General features: G+C 50.6%; 1 protein-coding gene across 2 annotated transcripts in view; it reads left to right on the forward strand.

Moving 5' to 3' along the window:
* Positions 1-17,113, forward strand: part of ACLY (ATP citrate lyase) — a 320,315-nt gene that overhangs the window by 162,129 nt on the left and 141,073 nt on the right. For both annotated transcript variants that reach the window (XM_086924155.1, XM_086924154.1), the window contains exon 12: positions 16,275-16,429. In XM_086924155.1, the coding sequence (XP_086780281.1) occupies positions 16,275-16,429 (155 nt within the window). The remainder of the gene's footprint in view (positions 1-16,274; positions 16,430-17,113) is intronic.

The raw sequence follows: 17,113 nt of genomic DNA on the forward strand, positions 1-17,113 counted from the left end.
AGGGCAAATTTTTTTTGAAAAACGACTTTGGAGTTTGTCACTGTAAGGACATGTAACACTTTTTGAAGTACCTAGCCCCCTGCCATGGGGTCATTTAGGCATGACCTAAGTAATAACAAGCATTGGCATAGCCAATAGGTCTCGCTTTTGGGACCTTGTAAGTGATTAGCCTTGCAACACTTTATGTTTAATGAAGGATATTGTGCTGGATAGCCAAACACTTTTAATGTTCCAAAGACAAGACCTATTGGCTATGCTTTGGGGGGCCTTATAAGTTTTTAGGTAGAGCTATTGACTTTGCCAGTGTTTTTAGCTGTTCTGTAGAGAAGTGTGGCTGCTGTGCAGCATGCTGAGAAGTTGCAATTAAAGTGTAAGAAGCACTGAGTGATGCTGTGGTGTCGTTGAGTGATGCTGTGCGGGCCCTGAGCTATGCAGCGGTGGCGTTGTGTGATGCTGTGCTGGCCCTGAGTGATGCTGTGCTGGCCCTGAGTGATGCTGTGGTGGTGCTGACTGATTCCTTTGGTGATGCTGATTGGTGCTGTTGCGCTGCAGAGTGATGCTGTGGTAGTGCATAGTGATGCTGTGGTAGTGCATAGTGATGCTGTGGTAGTGCATAGTGATGCTGTGGTAGTGCCTAGTGATGCTTTGGTAGTACTGAGTGATGCTGTGGTGTTCCTGAGTGATGCTGTGGTGGTGCTGAGTGATGATTATACTGACTCCATTGTGCAGACTTAGTGACAGGCACAAGACACTTGATAATAGGACCCCTAGGTAGCAAACTGCATGACCACTGCAGAAGCCACGCTGAGGTCAACTGCAGAATTCATTACTGAAGCACATGACAACAAACTTACACAAGGTTTTAGGACAAACAGCCACCCCGGATCAAAACCTACGATAAACAGTCACACATTACTATGAGCAGCATTGGGTAACATGCATTATGGATGTTTGCAAACGAGCAAGGTGGGGCCATGGCCGGAGACTGATCTTAGGTGGAGCAGCTAAGAACAGGGTGGTGGAAGGGAGTGAGGGGAGGCCTCCTGTCTGTACTCTGCTATTCCAAAGGTGAAAAAATATGACCCGCCGGAGCTCCAGCTGGGAAAGAGGTCTGGGGGGAGGGAGGGACAGAAAGTGAGGCCAGAACACAGACAGGCCTTCAAATGAGGCTCACAGTGGCTTTAGTCGTGCGGCAGTCAGTGCCCCGGTGCCAGAGCTCACGCTGCTTTGTTTATTTGGCTCTCCTCCTGTGGCAGTCCTGATAGATTTCATACGAGACAAGTCCAAGCTCACCCAATAATGATGCACACAACAGAGTAAACAACAAACACAGAAGAAGCACTAAGCAAGAGTTAAAATTAAACGGGCACCCGTGTACCTAGAAATTGTGAGAAAACCGACTCTGTGATTGCAGGAAGAGGGAGTGAGGGGGGTGAATGCTGGGTGTAATACTGGAGGAGGGCTGGAGAGGAAATTGTTCACACAAATCACAGACCCAATCGGACATTTTTATATGGCATGTGTCAAGTGAGAAAATGATGTGACAGTTTGAAGACTTTCCTGAATTAGCTTTCACAACATCGGAGTGGTGGCGCATTCACTGGCGGGTGATCCAGCATTTAATCTGCCATTCACCCTCCTGTGTGCATTAAAGTTCTGAGCTCTTTTACCTCTGTCAACACAGAGTTGGTCCGGCGGCCGGTGTGGCAAACTTTGGTCGGGTTCGCTCCGAAGATGGTCAGCAGTGGTCAAGACTGAGCTGGCCTTCGACCTCCGCTATAAGGCTGTCTCCCAGGCTGTACTGGGCTCCGCACCAGAAACAAAGACAGCTGCAGTCTGTGCCTGGGAGAGCATGCGACCACCCCGACAGAGGTGGACACGGGTGAAAAAAAGGCCCCAGTGTTCCTTCCCATCGCAGACCACGGATCAGCAGAATGCCCTACTGCCAGTGTAATCCGGCACGAGCTATGCTGCTGTGAGCCTATGACCCACACCAACTGCCCCGGTTTAATCATTACCACTTACTGCCCCACAGAGTCCCTCCCGTTTCCCCTCGCTCCTCACCCCGGCACTCTAGCTCTCAGCACCCGCAACAGCTGCCATGATACCAACGATCCTTGCAGCGGAGCTCTACGACTTGCGAGGGACTGAAGGGCAGCGCGTGAGCTTAGGCCTCGTGTCCCGCGAGAGCGAGCAGGTCGTCGCGAGACAGGAAGACAGGGGGCATTTTAGTGGGAGGAAACAAGGGCACTGAGGCAAAGGTGAAACGAGCACGAGACTCGCGCGGCAGCAGGGGAGGGGGCCTGCATGAGTCCCTTGCGGGAGCATACAACCATATGTGCGCTCCCGCAAGGAAATCTTCAAAACGTGCATGCGACTCATTGAAAGCAATGCAACTTGTGCACGTTTTTGCAGGGAAAGCTGTGCCGATCTCAAGAGGTTTCTTTCCTATGCAGCGCATGCGCGCTGCGTAGGCGATGCCTAAAAAGGCAGGTTTACACCTACTAAAATGCTTAATTTGGCTGGCCGATTTTGGAGTTTAAAAACTCCCACTATTGCAGTGGCATACCTATAGTCCTGTTTTCACTTAATGACTGTAGTGGTGGCACAATCAGTTCTGCAGTCCACTAGTGATGTTTAACTTACAAGCCCTGATTGCACAGATTAACTTGTAGTAGGGATATGTGCTGATCAGGGATTAGTCATTTACACATATACCTTAGGGGTCAGAGCACATACACTGTGTGCTGGACATCATCTTCTCATTGTTTAGAGTCCGTAATACAGCCCTAAATCTAGCAACAATTTAGTGTGTCTTGCAAAAAGGCCATTTCCTCACACTAACACAAACCCATTGGAGCAGATTTTTTGTAGGTCTATAAGCAATGAGAATTAGACTGTAATGTTACCAGTTCTGTGTCTGGAATTATTTAATTCTTGAGTTTGTATTCCCTTTTAAGAGGTGTCCTGCTGCACCTCCATGTCTGAAAGTACACTGACATTAAGCTCATTTTTATTAGGTCTCGACCTACAAGGGCTTTCAAAAGTCTACCCAAACTGCCTGCGGATCGGGTACAGTTCATGTGAGCCGGGTGCGTGCACATCCCAGCCACATCGCACACCATCTGTCAGAGCCTCAGCATCAGACTTCAAAGGAAGCCGCTCCCCCGCCCCCGCATCAGACTTCAAAGGAATCCCCTCCTCCCCCCCCAGCAATGCAGAGAGCTTGTTATGACCTAGTCCAGACCACCTATCTCCACTTTCCCTGCTCCCTAACACCGGCTTCTCCACTATAACCCTCTTTTCGTTAATTTTACTCCGCTCTCATCTTTAACCCAGCGCGCGCGCACACACACACCCCGCCCCCCCCCCCCCCCCCCTCCGCACAATGCCGAGAGCTTCATTTACTGACACTTTCAGTTTAATTCGGTTCTGGAAACGCAAAATGCGTTCATTGACTGTAACATGTCTAAAAGTATTTTAAAGTAAATTTCACACTGTTTTGATTTAAAGTGGAACAATACACGTGTGCCTAAATAGTAGTACATCTTTGTCGGATGAAATTGGTTGCGAAAACTCTCGGTGAGGAAATTGGTCTCAAGAACCAAGAAAAGTTTTGGTGACGTCATTTTGCAGCACTCATTTAAAAAAATCGTAAATCCTACTTGCTACAAATAAATACAACTTAATTTGAGCACGAATTGTGAAATGTTAAGTCACTCTGACGACAACAAAGCTTTTGCTAGGTGGAAGTTCAATGTGTCACGGCACGCAAGAAAAACATTTTTTTGGGGGAGGGGGGGAGAGTTGTGCAAGCATGAGGTGCCTAATTGACAGCGTGCGCTTACCGTTTGAACGGAAACATAACATTTTGCAATCCCGAATGTTTAGGAATGTACGGAGTGAGCGCTCGGAGAACCGACGTCTCGCGGAATGACAGATGAGAACAGCATGGGGGAAATTCTCCTGTTAACTTTAAAACGGCTCTTGGCATAGCTTCACGGTGGAGGAATGCGCCTAGCCCGTATCATTTCATTCTCTCGGACGTGAACCCGCGCCAAGTAAATGAAAACAACTGCTTTCAGAGACACCGTGGCCAAACCACCCTCACCCTCACACACCCTCACACACCCTCACCCTCACAATTAAAACACCCTGACCCTCGCATCCCCTCACCCTCGCATCCCCTCACCCTCGCATCCCCTCACCCTCGCATCCCCTCACCCTCGCATCCCCTCACCCTCGCATCCCCTCACCCTCGCATCCCCTCACCCTCGCATCCCCTCACCCTCGCATCCCCTCACCCTCGCATCCCCTCACCCTCGCATCCCCTCACCCTCGCATCCCCTCACCCTCGCATCCCCTCACCCTCGCATCCCCTCACCCTCGCATCCCCTCACCCTCGCATCCCCTCACCCTCGCATCCCCTCACCCTCGCACCCCCTCACCCTCGCATCCCCTCACCCTCGCATCCCCTCACCCTCTCACCCACCCTTACACCACTCATCCTCACCCCCACACACCCCCTCACCCACACACCCCCTCACCCTCACACCCCCTCACCCACACACCCCCTCACCCACACACCCCCTCACCCTCACACCCCCTCACCCTCACACCCCCTCACCCACACACCCTACACACCAACACCCTCACCCACCCTCCTTCACCCTCACCCCATCCCCCATCACACCCTCACTCACCATCCCCCCCATCCCACCCTCACTCGCCCTCACTCACCCTCACCCACCCACACCCACCATAGCATAACAAAACATAGCATAGCATAACAAAACACAACAAAACACAACATAACAAAACACAACATAACAAAACGCAACGCAACGCAACCCAGCGCAGCGCAACAAAGCACAGCGCAGCACAGCGCAACAAAGCACAGCGCAGCACAGCGCAACAAAGCACAGCGCAACAAAGCACAGCGCAGCACAGCGCAACAAAGCACAGCGCAGCCCAGCGTAACCAAGCACAGCGCAGCACAGCGTAACCAAGCACAGCGCAGCACAGCGTAACAAAGCACAGCGCAGCACAGCGTAACAAAGCACAGCGTAACAAAGCACAGCGTAGCACAGCACAGCGTAACAAAGCACAGCGCAGCACAGCGTAACAAAGCACAGCGCAGCACAGCGCAGCACAGCGCAGCACAGCGCAGCACAGCGTAACAAAGCACAGCGCAGCACAGCGTAACAAAGCACAGCGCAGCACAGCGTAACAAAGCACAGCGCAGCACAGCGCAGCACAGCGTAACAAAGCACAGCGTAGCACAGCACAGCGTAGCACAGCGTAGCACAGCGTAACAAAGCACAGCGTAACAAAGCACAGCGTAACAAAGCACAGCGTAGCACAGCGTAACAAAGCACAGCGTAGCACAGCGTAACAAAGCACAGCGTAGCACAGCGTAACAAAGCACAGCGTAGCACAGCGTAACAAAGCACAGCGTAGCATAGCATAACCCAACAACACATAGCATAGCTTAACGCTGTTGGACTTGGCCCTTCTGGCAGGTTCACCCCTGAAATTTTTGCCTAGTGATTCTGGTCTTTGCGCACTTTGACACTGTGGCGCAGTGTAAAGTGCGTGCTCTCCCTGAGTGCATGTGTGAGATTGGCCTGCTCTCCCATAGGAATGCATGGGTAATGTCTGTGTCCCTGGTAGTTCCTGATGCGTGAGGCGTGCATGGTCAAGTTTGGTATGTGCGAACTCGTGAGAGTGAATGCTGCGCAATGGTATGCGCGACGTGTATGTGTCTTGTGCGGAAGCGCCACTTCTAGACATGGCTGGGTATGTGCTGTGAAGGTGCTGGCGTGTGATTGGCTGGAGCTGGCTGGGATGCCAGGCTCCAGGAAGTCTGTGTGGGTCTGCCCCGGTGGTGAATGGAGAGATTAGCATGAGTGATGTGTGGGAGGAGTGTACCTGTGTCCTGGATGGGCTGGGTTTTCCCCACACAATGCTGGCTCCGCCCCCCTGTGGTGTAACTGATGACCCTGGCCTACCTGCTGAATGAAAGGGGTGGTTGAGCCATCAACAGTGCTCACAGACCAGCTGCGACTGGTTCTGCCCCCACCCTGCACCCACAGACAAAAGGGAAAAGGTGTATAAAAGAGGGGCTGTGACCCCATGAAGATGTTCTTGTTCTGACACTTGAATCCTGCCAGGGGCATGCTGCTGCTTGGGCCCAGGGGAAGGCTTGCCCCCCCTGGGCCCTGCCCAGCCCCTGGACTACTGCAGCCCTTGGACCCCTGAAGGACTTTTTGTTGCTCTCTGTGCCTTCCTAGCGCCTGGGAGCGCTGTATTTCTTTCCTAGCGCCTGGGGGCCCTGGATTCCTTCACAAAGTGCCTGGAAGCGCTTTTTCTTTACTCTAGCACTTGGGAGCGCTCTATCTAGCCCTTAGCGCTGAAGGCGCTTTATTTTGCTTTGCAGGTGCCACCCTGCTTATGGCTGCCCACGGCTCATTTTGCCGATTTTCGGAGCGGGTGCCACCCCGCTTATTTGCCCTTTAATGGACCTCTAGCGAGTGCCCACCTCGCTGTACAATTTAATTAAAGCCGGTGCCCACCCGGCATTGCCCCGTGTTCACCGCCGCAGCCGCGGGCAAAACAGGAAGTCAGGCGGCGTCGCGCCTGACTGTAGGCGGGACTTCCGGTTTGCTAAAGGAAGTCCCGCCCGCTGCCGTCCTCTGATTGGCCGTGGCGCCCGGCCGGAGAAGAGGAGCCCGGAGCCTTGAGGGCTCCACCTGCCAAGTCCCGGTCCCGAGATGGGGGACCGGGTGAAGATGCCGGATGTTGCGTGACGGGGCTCCCAGAAGTGAGGGGAGCCCCGGAGGCGGAGTCCTGCGCTGTCCCCGGAGAGGGGACACAGAGAGAAGGGACGCCCGGAGCCCGGTAAGGAGGGGGGCCTCGGGACTGTCCCTGGTTGTTCTTCGAGCGGCCCCACATGATAGCGGGCCGCTCCAACGATGTGGCCATACCTGTTCCCAGTGGCCCGTCACCCCGGCACTATTTATTTAGAGCCCACGAGGCTCATTGGGCATGTGTACTTCGAGCCTGAGAGGCTCCACCCGTATCTTAACTCCTCGAGCCCTGAGAGGCTCCCCTGGGCCCCACATTGCTTCAAAGCCCATGAGAGGCTCGTTGCCCAGTTTGGCCATGTCGAGTCCCCAGAGGGGGGACTCCGCTTGCCCCCGCCTTGTCCTCGAGCCCTGAGAGGCTCCAACGTTGGCTGCAGTTCATGGAGAGCCCGAGAGGCTCAGGGGGCATTTCCTGTCTTACGAGCCCAGAGAGGCTCAAGTGCCAGACCTTTGTTTTGAGAGCCCTGAGAGGCTCTCCCTTTGCATATTTATTCCTCAGAGCCTGCGAGGCTCCCACGATGCCCAGTTGCCCAGCACTTTGTGGGCAGCTGCCACGTTTAGGTTTTGGCGCAGTGGCGCACCCTGGACTTTGATGTAAGTTCTGGCTAATGTGATTCTGGCGCATTTATGATTGATGTGCTAATGTGATTTATGCGAAGTGTTCTTTGCTGCACCTCTGAATGTGTTGTAGATGCATCATGTGCCTTGTTCCTTGCACCGCTGAATGTGTTGTTGATACATCATGTGCCTTGTTTCTCTTGCACCTCTGAATGTGTTTTTATGCGTCATGTGCTTTGTCCTTTTACACCGCTGAATGTATTGTGATGCATCATGTGTTTCCTTTCTTACACCCCTACAGGTATTGTGATACTTAGGTGGTTGTTTTCTCCCTAGTGCAGGTGGTACTAGCGAGGCCCAGGTCCCTAGTGTAATCTCCTAAGATAGTGAGGGTTGCATAGGTGGTGCTCACCTGGTACCAGTAGTGACTGGTTGTATGTTATCTTTGTGCTACAGTTTTACATCCTAAGTGCTATTTTTACAAGTGTTACTTCTAAAAGTGCTAATTCCTGACAGTGGTCCAGGTGGCCCTGTCTTGTAAATATCCCCTGTAAATTCTGCCCGTGCCTCTGGCACAATGTAAAGTGTGTGTTTTATCTAATGTATGTTTATTGGAATACAAAGGCTATTTTTATATATACCCTTGTGTGGAGTTTCCTTTGTGGTGGGCCTTGGGTGTTGTTGCTGGGGTGCGTGCGCAAATACTTAACTCATACCGCCTCCAAGTTTAGCCTTGCTGCTCGCGCCACGTTACCTAGAGGGCGAGTAGGGGTTATCTTGGCGTGTAACTCCCTTGCCCTGACCTTAGGAATGGTGATCCCTGACTGGCCTCGACGCGAGTCCTGGCCAGCCAGGGTCCCGTTTCTAACATTGGCGGCAAGCGGTGAGGATAAGGATTTGTGTTTGCGTTGTACCACAGTAGCAACTGGCCACTACAAAGCTCTGCATTTTTAGATGACCACATTGTTGGGGATTATTGTGTTTTTGGTGAAGTTCCATTATTGCTTCTCCTGAAGAGTGTAATTTGATAATTGTGTTCAGTACATTTGTCCCCCGCCCTGCTTCCAGAGTTTGGTACCTGTGTCACTTGTGGTCAGGTTGAGAAGTCAGGGGTGGTAGAAACTGCCTTACCGATCCGAGGGGAGGGTGTGTGTGGATGAATGGTGTGTTTCCCTGGACGCATGAGTGAGTTCTTTTTTTTTTAAGGAGAGTGTGGAAGTTTTGGAATTGTGTACTTTTACTTCAGATTGCTAGTTCCCTTGTGTTGCACGTGTTTGTGAGCATCCTGTCAAGATGGAATCTCCTTTTAACCTTTGTGGCCTGTTTAAGTACAGTGTGCATGAGTTGGTACGGTTATGTAAGGAGAGAGACATCCCAGTGAGTGAGTCAGACACCCAGTCCAAGCTTAGGGATAACATGATCCTGTGGCAGAAGAGTGACTGGGAGCGTGAGCACAGTGAGAGGGAGAGGGCCCGGACCGCACACCATGAGGGTGGTGGGTCTGAGGGGAGCCCTGAAGAGTCTGATGTGGAGAGTGAGTTTGACAGTGGATGGGCGCCAGCAGAGAGCGAGTACCCCCTAGATAGGGAGTCCCTTGCTGGGTCCAGTGTCAGATGTAGCACCCCATCCCTTTCCCTGTCCCCAGAGGAGTGGGTGGATAGGAGAGAAGAGAGGGAGCACCAGCTGGCCATAGAGAAGCTCAGGTTAGAGCATACCTGGAAGATGGCGCAGCTGGGTGTGAATGAGCGGATTGCAGAGGCTGAGAGGGCCTTGGCCAGGGAGAAGATAGCCCTAGAGTGTAGGTTATCCCCTGACTGCAGTCATAATTTTCTGGATTCACCAGGAGGGTGGGATCCAGTGGTGGCAGCATAAGTGTGTTGAGTGCATGTGTCCCCCGTCCCTGCCCTGGAGTGATGGTACCTGTGTCACGTGTGGTCAGGTTGAGAAATCAGGGGTGGTAGAAACTGCCTTACCAGTCTGGGGAGGGGTGTGTGTGGACGAAGGGTGTGTTGCACTGAATGCTTGTGTACTCTTGTTTTGCTCAGATACCTAAAGTTCCGTGTGTTAAACTTTTCCCAAGAACGTCTGCAGACAGTGGAGCCTGCTTCTGATTTTCTGTGGTCTGTTTAGAGACAGATGTTTGGAGTTGGTAATGTTCTGGGAGGAGAGAGGCATAGGGGATGGAGTGATTCCAAAAGGAGTGGCTGAGGTGTCTTCCAGCCCAGTGTGGTGGAAGAGGTTAAGTGTAGCCCAGCTAGGTCTCGGTGTAGGGGCTCACGTCCTGTCTCAAGAGGAGAAGGAGTGGGTGGGACTGCATGTCTCCAGGTGCCCGAAACCCAGTGTCAGGGCCTGGACTGTTTCTGAAGGGAACGTCAGGTCGGGGGCCTAGGCTGTACCAATAGGTCATTTGAGGAAGATCTCCCAGAGTATTTGGAGAATGTAGAACATCCGTGAACATGATTTCATGGGTGGGCCTGAAGCTCATGGGAGTTTCCCCTGCCCTGTGCCATTGTGTTAATTGTTGGGGAGTGACCCTAAGGAAAGGTTCTGGTCTTCCAGCCCAGTGTGGTGGAAGTGGCTCAGAGGAGCACAAGCCTGGTCTTCGTAGTCTGGGTGTTTTTTTCTTAGGAACACCAGGTGAGGGAGCCTAGCATGTCCGTATGGAGCGTCCTTGTAGGGAGATCTCCCAGCGTGGAGAGAACGTGGAGCGCCTGTAAGCAGGGCTCTAGTAGTTCTGTTATCTGGCAGTACCGCTCCAGTTGGGAGGGTGCAGAAGTCCAGATGGAGGGGTGCGAGGGGGATAGATTCCCCAGTGGAGTAACCAGTGGGTCAGGGGCCAACCAGAAGGGTTGTGTCGCCAGGGAGTGACCAGGGTGATGCCACTTCTGTCCTGAGTGTCAGGAAGACTTGTACACGACACATTAGTTATGTGTCACCCTCAAGGAAGTCCTGGTGCGCCAGGCATCTGACCAAAGGGGTACGTCCCTCGGTTGGGGAGCCAGTAGCCGGTGTTTCCGGATCTGGACGTAAGGGCAACTGTATGTAGTGTCCTGAAGGAACTCCTGCCTGAAGAGAAGGAACCGGGTAAGCTGTATGGGGGATTGACCTGCAGTGGTTGCCTTGCTGCTGAAGGAGGAGTGAATTCGAATCCCAGGTGGTAGACCAGTTAGGGGAGCTGTGACTCTGTCATGACCAGCCTGGTGTCCTGTAGGCACCGCACTGAGCCGCGTCTGCCTTCGGCCGCGCAGCCTATGCCGCTTGCCGTCCCCGTCTCGACGCGGTCCGTGAGCCGCTGCCTGCGCCGCATCTGGCAACCCGCAAAGTGCAACGCCTCACTACACCGATCTTGTGCTGGTCTGACCGTGGTCACTGCTGCTGAGGGAGTAAAGGTCCCGAACTGGTGGGAGAGTTGTGTTCTGGAGGGTGCTTCAGAAGTAGAGGTAGGGTGGGGCATTCTTGTCCGTGACCTCTGGTCAGCCTGAGGGTGCGGACCCTAGGTTGGAGGATCAGTGGTAGTTTGGAACTACACTGAGAAAGGGAGTGGAGAATGGCTATGTAGGCCAGGGGTTACCACCCCCCACTCTGTGGATTAGCAAGGACCAGTGGTATCTGGGGGGCCTGGTCCTAGCCGTGGACAACTAAGGAGTACCAGTGGGGTAGCCTAGTTGGGCCTGTTTTTTTTTTAAGTATGTGCTTGTCTTATGGATCAACGTGGCGTAGAACCGGAGGGTGTCCCTGCAGTGCGGGCCCGCGTCCGTGTTCTATCGCCCCAAGCAGGGAAGTCCATCACGGTGGTGATTGTTCTCCCCTGCGTTTTTGGCTGGAAGGGGGTTGTGTTGGACTTGGCCCTTCTGGCAGGTTCACCCCTGAAATTTTTGCCTAGTGATTCTGGTCTTTGCGCACTTTGACACTGTGGCGCAGTGTAAAGTGCGTGCTCTCCCTGAGTGCATGTGTGAGATTGGCCTGCTCTCCCATAGGAATGCATGGGTAATGTCTGTGTCCCTGGTAGTTCCTGATGCGTGAGGCGTGCATGGTCAAGTTTGGTATGTGCGAACTCGTGAGAGTGAATGCTGCGCAATGGTATGCGCGACGTGTATGTGTCTTGTGCGGAAGCGCCACTTCTAGACATGGCTGGGTATGTGCTGTGAAGGTGCTGGCGTGTGATTGGCTGGAGCTGGCTGGGATGCCAGGCTCCAGGAAGTCTGTGTGGGTCTGCCCCGGTGGTGAATGGAGAGATTAGCATGAGTGATGTGTGGGAGGAGTGTACCTGTGTCCTGGATGGGCTGGGTTTTCCCCACACAATGCTGGCTCCGCCCCCCTGTGGTGTAACTGATGACCCTGGCCTACCTGCTGAATGAAAGGGGTGGTTGAGCCATCAACAGTGCTCACAGACCAGCTGCGACTGGTTCTGCCCCCACCCTGCACCCACAGACAAAAGGGAAAAGGTGTATAAAAGAGGGGCTGTGACCCCATGAAGATGTTCTTGTTCTGACACTTGAATCCTGCCAGGGGCATGCTGCTGCTTGGGCCCAGGGGAAGGCTTGCCCCCCCTGGGCCCTGCCCAGCCCCTGGACTACTGCAGCCCTTGGACCCCTGAAGGACTTTTTGTTGCTCTCTGTGCCTTCCTAGCGCCTGGGAGCGCTGTATTTCTTTCCTAGCGCCTGGGGGCCCTGGATTCCTTCACAAAGTGCCTGGAAGCGCTTTTTCTTTACTCTAGCGCTTGGGAGCGCTCTATCTAGCCCTTAGCGCTGAAGGCGCTTTATTTTGCTTTGCAGGTGCCACCCTGCTTATGGCTGCCCACGGCTCATTTTGCCGATTTTCGGAGCGGGTGCCACCCCGCTTATTTGCCCTTTAATGGACCTCTAGCGAGTGCCCACCTCGCTGTACAATTTAATTAAAGCCGGTGCCCACCCGGCATTGCCCCGTGTTCACCGCCGCAGCCGCGGGCAAAACAGGAAGTCAGGCGGCGTCGCGCCTGACTGTAGGCGGGACTTCCGGTTTGCTAAAGGAAGTCCCGCCCGCTGCCGTCCTCTGATTGGCCGTGGCGCCCGGCCGGAGAAGAGGAGCCCGGAGCCTTGAGGGCTCCACCTGCCAAGTCCCGGTCCCGAGATGGGGGACCGGGTGAAGATGCCGGATGTTGCGTGACGGGGCTCCCAGAAGTGAGGGGAGCCCCGGAGGCGGAGTCCTGCGCTGTCCCCGGAGAGGGGACACAGAGAGAAGGGACGCCCGGAGCCCGGTAAGGAGGGGGGCCTCGGGACTGTCCCTGGTTGTTCTTCGAGCGGCCCCACATGATAGCGGGCCGCTCCAACGATGTGGCCATACCTGTTCCCAGTGGCCCGTCACCCCGGCACTATTTATTTAGAGCCCACGAGGCTCATTGGGCATGTGTACTTCGAGCCTGAGAGGCTCCACCCGTATCTTAACTCCTCGAGCCCTGAGAGGCTCCCCTGGGCCCCACATTGCTTCAAAGCCCATGAGAGGCTCGTTGCCCAGTTTGGCCATGTCGAGTCCCCAGAGGGGGGACTCCGCTTGCCCCCGCCTTGTCCTCGAGCCCTGAGAGGCTCCAACGTTGGCTGCAGTTCATGGAGAGCCCGAGAGGCTCAGGGGGCATTTCCTGTCTTACGAGCCCAGAGAGGCTCAAGTGCCAGACCTTTGTTTTGAGAGCCCTGAGAGGCTCTCCCTTTGCATATTTATTCCTCAGAGCCTGCGAGGCTCCCACGATGCCCAGTTGCCCAGCACTTTGTGGGCAGCTGCCACGTTTAGGTTTTGGCGCAGTGGCGCACCCTGGACTTTGATGTAAGTTCTGGCTAATGTGATTCTGGCGCATTTATGATTGATGTGCTAATGTGATTTATGCGAAGTGTTCTTTGCTGCACCTCTGAATGTGTTGTAGATGCATCATGTGCCTTGTTCCTTGCACCGCTGAATGTGTTGTTGATACATCATGTGCCTTGTTTCTCTTGCACCTCTGAATGTGTTTTTATGCGTCATGTGCTTTGTCCTTTTACACCGCTGAATGTATTGTGATGCATCATGTGTTTCCTTTCTTACACCCCTACAGGTATTGTGATACTTAGGTGGTTGTTTTCTCCCTAGTGCAGGTGGTACTAGCGAGGCCCAGGTCCCTAGTGTAATCTCCTAAGATAGTGAGGGTTGCATAGGTGGTGCTCACCTGGTACCAGTAGTGACTGGTTGTATGTTATCTTTGTGCTACAGTTTTACATCCTAAGTGCTATTTTTACAAGTGTTACTTCTAAAAGTGCTGATTCCTGACAGTGGTCCAGGTGGCCCTGTCTTGTAAATATCCCCTGTAAATTCTGCCCGTGCCTCTGGCACAATGTAAAGTGTGTGTTTTATCTAATGTATGTTTATTGGAATACAAAGGCTATTTTTATATATACCCTTGTGTGGAGTTTCCTTTGTGGTGGGCCTTGGGTGTTGTTGCTGGGGTGCGTGCGCAAATACTTAACTCATACCGCCTCCAAGTTTAGCCTTGCTGCTCGCGCCACGTTACCTAGAGGGCGAGTAGGGGTTATCTTGGCGTGTAACTCCCTTGCCCTGACCTTAGGAATGGTGATCCCTGACTGGCCTCGACGCGAGTCCTGGCCAGCCAGGGTCCCGTTTCTAACAAACGCCTTAACTGCAACCGTTATTTCGGCGCAGTGCGGGCGTTCTAAAAGGTGGGCAGGGCCACGTCGGGCGTTGGGCGACGGCAGCACTAGCGAGGTAGTGCTGCCGTCGGGCAACAGCAGCACGCAATGGGTTAACAAAACAACAAAATATAGCATAGCTAAACAAAACTTTATAATAGCATAGCAAAAAATGGCATAGCAAACCAAACACATTAAAACAAAGCATAGCGTAACAAAGCATAGCATAACAAAACCTAGCATAGCATTCCAAAACACAGCATAGCATAACAAATCAAAGCATAGGATAACAAAACATAGCATAACAAAACAAAACATAGTGTAGCAAAACAAAACATAGCATAGCATACAGCATCACTCAGCACCACCACAGCATCACTCAGGGGCACCGAAACATCACTATGCGCTACCACAGCCTCACTGAACGCCACAGCATCACTCGTTTGCCATCACAACATCACTCAGCGCCACCACAGCATCAGTCTGTGCAACCATTCAACAACAACTGGTTCAAATATGTTCTCTCAATGTTTCAAGCTTTATTACAAATGTAACAAAAATATGTTAATATTTCACTTCTGTTCTTGGATTTTCGTCACAATAAAATACACGAACATAATCTTCACAAAAGTTTGAGCTATTGCCATTATAAATTACAAGAACTTTTATTTAAGTATTAATTATTTAAAAAAATTAAGGGCCATTGTTATTTGTAATAGCAATACATGTAAGTCACGTAAATACAACACATATTGCATTACAAAGGCTATAGGTGTCACATTTGCGAAAGTTATAACTATTGTCATTGTAAATGACAAAGCTATTAATTTCGCTATTTTCAAAAACAAAACATAAATAAAAAACGTGTCATTTACAATACCAATAGCTCAAACTTTCCTAATGCAAGACATATTGCATTGCAAATGCTTGTTTTGATTATGTATTGAGACTTACCTTAACTAATTTAAAATGTGAACATTCTCCATGAAGAATCATCTTTAAGTATGCCTCTTAAATTCATGTATTGAAAGTGATTTAAAGCTGTCTTTTAAAAAAAATGAATGCTCTAGGCGAACGGAATACTTTTGATTATACAGCTGAATCCCGCACTACATTGTGGGTCCCCAGAAATTGAGAATACACTGAAGTTAAAAATCCATCTTTAAGTATACATTATTTTTCAAATGTTGAGCCCAAAAAACACAATTCTTATTCACTATGTTCCTCTAATATACCCTACCTTTTGATCAGCAGGGTGCTGTGGTATCGGTTTGCACTATTCAAGTATAGTGTTGATTTTGTAGTTGCAATCTAAATATAAACAATTAATTAGCACATTTTTGTTTTGCTTTGGATGTCACCTACCAGGCGTGATTTTGTTGCATGCTGTTAAATTTACTTACTGAGACACTTCTAATTTGTGAAAATTTACCAGCCACAACATATTGCGTAATACAACTATTTCCTTCTAACGTAGCTTCTTTTGTACGCAAATCCTAACAGAACCGTACTTGTGGCAATCCGAGCAACTGTTTTAAAGCACAGTAAAAACTCTAATTGATTTCAGTTTAAAGAACACAGAGAAAACACTTAAAACACATGACTAAACCATTAAAGGAAAGGAAACGTTTTGGGACCTCACCTTCTTTTAGAACTTGTAATGGGACATAGAGGAACTATTTTCAGCTCCATACAACCCACTGCATAGAAAGCTGAAGGATTATAAACCTTTTTTCGTGTGACAGCATGGCTTTTATTTGGCACATTCGTCTTGAGTAGCAACTAGGGGGATCTTCATGTTAGACATATCACTTCTAGTTGGGTCATTGTGTATGTAATGAGTATAGCCTCTGCTTCTGGTTAGAATTGTTCTTGGTAGATTTAATAATAACATTAGTAATAATAATAATCATAATGATATTTTTTTTTCATTTAGCTCTTTGCACTACATGCCTGCGTGTGTAAGTGCTCCAAATTATAAGTATATTATCCAAATTAATTGTATTGTACCTCTAACAAGTGTCCAGCTGAGAGCAACTTAAACTGCAGCACTTTGGTAATGTGTTACAATTCAATTTAAAAGTGTTGCTTATTTGAGTATTGAAATCTACTGACTTAGTGAGAATGGGCAAAAAAAAATATTTATAAAGTACGTTTTTTGGAACCGTGGATCTTCAGTTAAATGTGTTCATTCCTTCAGGAAAAACTACCGGCATCCCAATCCATGTGTTCGGAACAGAGACCCACATGACTGCCATTGTGGGCATGGCCTTAGGACACAGGCCGATCCCAAACCAGCCTCCCACAGCGGCTCACACAGCCAATTTCCTCCTGAATGCCAGTGGCAGCCCTTCAGTAAGTATTGGCCAATGTCTTCTTGCTCAGAAAATCAGACTGACTTGGTAATCTCCTGACTTTTATGTATCTTTTAAATGATTTGAGGTAACGGATCAGCCCAGCTCATCGCATTACGTTTTATTTGCTGGGATGATTAATGCGGACTTTGATGCCATGTACATCCCATGCAGGAAGCCCACATACTTAGAATTCCTCCTTCCATACCCTGCTGCAGGAAAAGTGTATCATCTCTGGTACTGACAAAGGCCTGGGCTGTTTGGCAAGTGGTTTTCAGTAAGGAAATGATTGGCTCACCCCATAAAACACTAGCCATTGTTTACTTATCTGGCCAAATAATCTGCTAATTTTCTTCAGCTGGGTTGCGTGACTGGTTATATGCTTAAACAGTGTTGAGTGTACACTGGCACTTTTCACTAAAAGGTTTTGTAGCTGGGACCAACTTTAAGTATTTGTTTTCAGTTTGGTTGCGTAAATTATTATATGTTGACAAAGGAAATTTTGGGGTATACAAGGTAAATAGTGTGCAGTGACTGTTGCTCTCTCAAAACACCAGTTACATTCTCTGGTGCAGCACACCGAAGATTAACTAATTTTGTAGGCATCAATCCGTCCAAGGGATTACTACAGTCCTTCTTTTATATGTAGTCATTCACATATAAAAACAAGGGTTTCATTCCATAT

This window comes from Lissotriton vulgaris, chromosome 5, assembly GCF_964263255.1.
Source record: "Lissotriton vulgaris chromosome 5, aLisVul1.2, whole genome shotgun sequence".
In the NCBI taxonomy this organism is placed as follows: domain Eukaryota; kingdom Metazoa; phylum Chordata; class Amphibia; order Caudata; family Salamandridae; genus Lissotriton; species Lissotriton vulgaris.